This window comes from Lycium barbarum, chromosome 11 (assembly GCF_019175385.1).
Source record: "Lycium barbarum isolate Lr01 chromosome 11, ASM1917538v2, whole genome shotgun sequence".
NCBI classification, from domain to species: domain Eukaryota; kingdom Viridiplantae; phylum Streptophyta; class Magnoliopsida; order Solanales; family Solanaceae; genus Lycium; species Lycium barbarum.
In genome coordinates this window covers 14,616,783-14,622,799 of record NC_083347.1, presented here as the reverse complement: position 1 = coordinate 14,622,799, position 6,017 = coordinate 14,616,783, and the positions used below count along the sequence as shown (strand labels likewise).

Below are 6,017 nucleotides of genomic sequence, written 5' to 3'. Positions count from 1 at the left end.
TGCTCCAGATAAAAGTCTATTAAACGGTATGTTGCATATTACCCCGGTAGTTTCCCATTAGTATTAGAGCTTAACTTCTGTAACGGGTAATGTATAACAAATTTGACAAGTGATAAGTAAGTTAACCTACAAAAGGCGAATACGTAGTTGTTCACAACAACTTTAGTAGTATAAAGAACGGTCCTTGAAGCAAAGATGATCGGGGAAAACAAAAGAAACAGGTAATCATACTCGAGAAATCAGAACCTCATACCCTAACACTGTGTTTACATCTGGGAAGCTGTCAAAGAACAAAACAGAGTTCAGTCTAATTAATCAACTAATATCCTTAGCTGAGTCGATTATGATGGGGCTTCTACATGTGATTCGTTCAGACACTAATTTTTTCTGTGCTTCTCACAATAAACAGGAGATTCAAGTTTTGCCCAAATGGGACTCTGCAGCTTGTACACATGAACCAGTCTCCTCAAAATCCTCCATTCAAGCAACTAGTATATAAGTAATAGAATTTGTGTAAGGAATATTAGGTAATCACTGATCATTTGATTATATGAACCAACACCATCCATAAACCAAATTGCCCAAGATCACTACTATTACTGCACAAGATTTTCAACATCTCCAAGTTGCACTTGACTTCACCTCCTTGAAAGTCATCTCCCCATTCCAACCGAGAAGAAACCTACATTGCCACAAGCGAATAGTATTACTAGTCCAACCCCAACTGATCCTCTTTTCAGTATAATGAGAGAGGCCCCCAAGCCAAACAAACATGTAGTCATACCGGTTGACAGTCGTACTCCAGAGAGGAAAACAGCAAACAGAATAAGATTTACCCGAAGAAAAAAGATGAGGGGAGGCTTGTGAAAATAATGGCTCTGTTGAAAAAAGATTTCAGCTCAGTACATTTTAGTGAAATTCAACAAATGGTGGGAAAATAAAATTTTGACATAACATTCTTCAAAAGCATCCTATGTATGCTTCCTTTCCATGAAAAACTAATCCATCTTTTACAGCTTGAGCCATGTATAGAAATATACAACAGCAGATGCAAAATTCAAATTCGACATCAATAACTTAAACTGCTACGAAACAAGGTGAATGATGTCAGAACCCAAGGGACCAACCAAATGTATCCGTTGTTGGAGAAGTCGATAATGAAGCCAAGAAATTTGTCCTTGTTCTTCACAGGTATCTTTTTTGCTGGTGCTTCTTAATGATATTTTCCTACCCTTGTCAGCATTTGTAATCTACTGCTGCTATTGGTTCATGTAGACAAATAATACATGGTCATGGATCTATAAGCCAAGGAAATGCCTCAATTTTGAACAGTTCATCTGCACAAGAATAACACTTTACTTAATAACACCCAAGGGAATATAGCTGAATAATAAACACAAAATAGACAATTCTTATAGAACTACATAAGAATAGCAGATTTACAACTGAAACTATTAGAAATTTCTTACCTGTCATCCTTTCCCATCTTTCACAAACTCTAAGAAATTTCTCGAGGAAGAAGAATTCTAACTGAAAATAGCTGCAATGCAGCCCCTTCTAACAACAGTGTTAAATATGCATTCAAAGTTCGATGCAATTGATACTCCAATCTACAAAAAGCCAGAAATACAGAAATCATATCTTCCTCCCTAGTACTGTAGCATTAGTATCACAATCTTTGAGGCATAGGATTCGCACTATCTGCAATAGTGTTGTTACTGGGAAGGCAGAGACGGAGAGTTTATGTATCAACTCTCACCACGAAATATTTTAGCTATAAAAAATTAAAATGTCAAATGCAGACGGTGCACTACTGAACATGAATGTGTTGTTCAACTGTGATTAACTGTTTCACCGGAACTCAAAAAATTGTAAGCATGTCAAGAGATCTCTGCAGGCCCAAAAACCTGTCTTTTAGATTTCAATGAATAACTCATCTTTTTGGCATTAGTCAAAACAACTAATTTAGTATACTGGTTTCTGTAGTCTGCATTCAGTAATGCTAAGTTGCTAACTTCTAGTGCAAAATGAATCTGAAGGAACAATTACAATGTCAATTCGTTAGCTCATTTAGTGGTCATTTGCTGATATGGTTCAGGTACAGACAGCGCGATTGTAAGTTAACAAGCACAATGAAACATTGTTAGGAAAATTATTCATTAACCATGAAAGTTCTCCCTTACACACAGCAAAAGTTTCAAATAAGTTTTATTGTTGAAGATTGACAAGGTACTTTATTCTTCTATATAAAACTATTTCAGTAATGAAAATTTTTTAAACAGCAAGGAAATTTTATATTAGACTTGTCACTTGGGAATGCGATACCATCAATAATTCGACTGTCATACTTTATGTAGATAATTAGCAAAAGACTTAAGCACCCAAGGGTGTGGCCTAATGGTCAATGATGTGGGTTGAGAACCATCATGGTTCAGATTCAAATCCCAACAGAGACAAAAACACTAGGTGACTTCTTCCCATCTCACCTAGCCTTGGTGGACAGAGGTACTTGTTGCTGGTGGGAGGTGACAAGTATCCCGTGGAATTAGTCGAGGTGCCAGCAAGCTGGCTCGGAAACCACAGTTATCAAAAAAAAAAAATTAGGAAAAGACTTAAACCAGAAACACAATCCGGGACACGGAATGGACAGTGATCAAAAGAAAGTGTCACTACTACTAGGAGGATTACAAAGAGAATGTTATACAACAATAGAGTTTAGTGTTTACTAATCCCACCAGCGATGCCCATCAAAGTAATAGCCATAAAGCCTGCAAATAGAATCAGCAGCATTGCAAGCCTATTCAAACTGTTAATATTTCCAGCAAAATGATGGCAAAGAGCTTAAAATTTTCGGAGGGGTATATTTGATGAAGTTCATATTAATTTCCTATCATCCAGTATGTTACATTGTCACTTCAGCTTTTTTCCAACAAAAGAGGAAAAGGAAGTAACGTATTGATATGATTGGCTGGCTCATGACCAGAGAGTAGTTAAAGTTATCGAAGGCTGGCGGAGGCATCATTGATTCACATGAATACCAGTTTTCAGAACATTATAGAAAGGCAGGGGCTCATACTACTATCAATTCACAAATTAATTAGATGATCCAAATTTTTTAAAGCGATACCTGCATCGTTCAAGAAGAATTTGCTGAATAGAAAAAAGGATAAATAAATATGCTCAAAAAGTATATCCATATCTGTACACGCAAGCAACAACAACAACAGCAACTACAACATACCCAGTGTAATCCCACAAGTGGGGTCTGGGGAGGGTAGGATGTACGCAGACCTTACCTCTATCTTTGTGGGTAGAGAGGTTGTATACGCAAGCAACATTAGACGAAAATTGGTTTAAGCTCACCATAAGTTTTGCTAAATAAATAATGATGTAAGAGTTCCATAAATATTTCAATTTCTTAATTCAGTGCTTAGTATTTTTTTATTTTTTTTGATGACATGGGAACCCGCAGCCGCTACCCTTTGGGTGCGCACAGGGTAAACCCAGCTCCTGTGCAATAGCTCGCAAACCACACAGGAGAGGTAACCCGCACTAGGCAAGCCCCGTGCGACGAGCTCGACCCAGAAGGCAAATCCCCTGCTGTCGTTGGCAGGGGGTTTCGAACCTGAGACCTCCATAATTCAGTGCTTAGTATTCAGTAAGCATTAGGAACAACGTCCATGAAATGAAAGGTTACCTACCTCCAACATTTCATCATTGTAATCAGATAGTGTAAGAAGATTAACAAGAGGGATTTGGTGATGAAACTTAAAAGAAAAAATGCATAGCAATCTGCTCACTGGGAAGCTTAACACATCAGTACAATCAAGCATAAAATATGTCTTCATAGTTGGTGCTTGAGTTTTTGCCACATTCATTGTGTGCCACTGATATTACTAAACACAAGCGTAAGATTTAGAGACTTTCTTTTTTTTTTTGAGTCAAGCCCGAGTCAAGGTCAAATTGTTTATTTTATTTCGTTGAAACATTATCCAGAAATACACCTGACAGAACCTAGAAAGAAACTACTCCAAAATTCAAGATACAATTTTGCCAAGGCAAGTTACAAATACAAAAAGAAGCACAAAGAAACAACCTTTATCATGAAGATTTGATGGAATCCACAAAGCCACTACTAAGAAGCCTCTCCACATACTTTCCCAATATATCCACCTCAAGATTAACCTTCTGTCCCACTTTCTTCATTGGAATCACCACATTCTGCTGGGTGTAAGCCACCAACATGAAATTAAAACATTCTTCTTCATCAGACACATCAACTACAGTCAAACTAGTCCCGTCCACAGCAATAAACCCTTTAGGCACAATATACCTCAAAAGCTCTTTCCCAGTCTTAACCTTCACCCATAAAGAATCCCCTTCAGGTTTAAGCTCAACAATCTCACCAGTACCATCAACATGTCCTTGCACAAAATGACCACCCATTCTAGTACTAGGTCTTAAAGCCCTTTCCAAATTAACCAAAGACCCTTTTTCCAATTCGATTAAAGAAGTCTTTCTAAGTGTTTCAGGAGCCAATCCAACACTAAATTCCAACTTCTGGGCATCGAAATCAGCAACAGTCAAACAAGTACCATTGACAGAAATACTGTCGCCTAGGTTGATGTCATCAAGAATGAGTTTAGCCTGGATTATCATGGAGAAACTGTCGGGTTGGGTGTAACCGAGTTGTTTGATTTGACCCATTTCTTCAACTATGCCGGTAAACAGGGAAGTGATTGGAGTTGAAGAAATACGACATTGTGGGGTTTTTAGGGACCTGATAAAGAGATGAGAAATGGGAGGAGTGGATTTGAGAAAGAGGGGTTGTGGGGATAGTGTTGTTTTGAGGTGTTGGGGATTACATAGATGGAAGAAGGTAGGGTTTTGGGGGGAGATTGATGATGGGTTTAAGGTCTTGGAAGGAGAAGCAAATGAGAATGAAATTGTCGCCATTTGTTCCATGTTGGTTGTGCTTCAATTCTTTGGATTTAACGCATCCTCTTGGACTTGGACATTTGCACTCATGTCTTTTCCCTTTTTTTCTCAATTCTTTTTCTTACTATCTTTTAATTATGTCTAGACACATCGGGTATATACGATGTGTATAAAATGAATAATATGCTATAAAATATATGAGTATATGTATGTCCATTGTATACTAGTGAATTTACCCGCGCTTAACGCGATCACAAGAAATAAAAAAATATAAAAAAAAATCTTGAATTTTATAAATGAAAATCAATCTTTAGTAATAAAATATTTGTTTTACGACTCTACAATGAGTTGTTACAATGTAAATGACCTATTAAAATTGGTAAATTATATTAACATTGATTTTTTTTTGTTTTTTAATGTCAATGCATTTATCGTTCTTAACCTTTCTGTAACACCTCGTACTCTCAAACTAAAGCATATCGGTAACATCCCGTAAATTCGAGTTAGATGTGAAAGTATGAAACTAGTATAAAGATGATGTTTTAGCTATATGAATCCATCCGGGTGATAAATAGTCGTTTTAAAGTCAAATCAAAAAGTGAAGTTCTTAAGGCCTTCTAAATTCGTTTAACTCTGAGATAGTCTGTACTTATGGCCAGTTTTCGGGTAGTGACGTTAGGAATTTGAGAAAACTCAAAACATGAAAGTTGTATGCCTTTGAAATACCTTTCCAACCATATATTAAGGAGCTCAAACGGAGCTCTGTGCTAGAAGTCTGCGCGAAGTACCCTTCAGGTGCGCGATCGCGCACCAGAGACAGTGTTACTGCCTTCGCTGCGCGATCACCTGCTCGAAGTTCCCTCCAGCTGCGCGACCGCACACCGACCACGATGTTTAAGAGCCAAACTTCGTTATATTCATTCCCACTTCATTTTAAACCAATTTTTCTGAGGTAAGAACCCTAAAGAAGTCTCTCAAGCCCTAAGGACGAAGCTCTTCTCTCCCAACCTTCAAGATACTTTAAGGTAAGCCTATTCCATGCATTCCAAGTCAATTCCAACATACGTTCATGATCATTA

The 6,017-nt window shown here is 37.6% G+C and overlaps 1 protein-coding gene across 3 annotated transcripts; it reads right to left on the bottom strand.

The window, feature by feature from the left end:
* Nucleotides 1–861: 861 nt before the first annotated feature.
* LOC132617280 (riboflavin synthase-like) lies at nt 862–5,058 on the bottom strand. Of its 3 annotated transcripts, XR_009573705.1 has the most exons (3): nt 4,097–5,057; nt 1,470–1,610; nt 862–1,337 (listed from the first exon to the last, which is right to left on the bottom strand). XR_009573705.1 is itself a non-coding variant. In XM_060332248.1 (2 exons), the coding sequence occupies exon 1, from the start codon at nt 4,963–4,965 to the stop codon at nt 4,102–4,104; it is 864 nt and encodes a 287-aa protein (XP_060188231.1). In that variant the 5' UTR covers nt 4,966–5,057; the 3' UTR covers nt 862–1,337; nt 4,097–4,101. The 3 variants fall into 3 exon arrangements, 2 of the variants coding, with proteins under 2 accessions (XP_060188231.1, XP_060188232.1); XM_060332248.1 differs by lacking the exon at nt 1,470–1,610; XM_060332249.1 differs by lacking the exons at nt 862–1,337; nt 1,470–1,610 and adding an exon at nt 1,622–3,697 and having other exon boundaries at nt 4,097–5,058.
* Between the last annotated feature and the right edge of the window lie 959 nt (nt 5,059–6,017).

Excerpts from the sequence above, each read along its gene's own strand:
- LOC132617280 (XM_060332249.1), bottom strand. The coding sequence starts at position 4,965 with ATGGAACAAATGGCGACAATTTCATTCTCATTTGCTTCTCCTTCCAAG.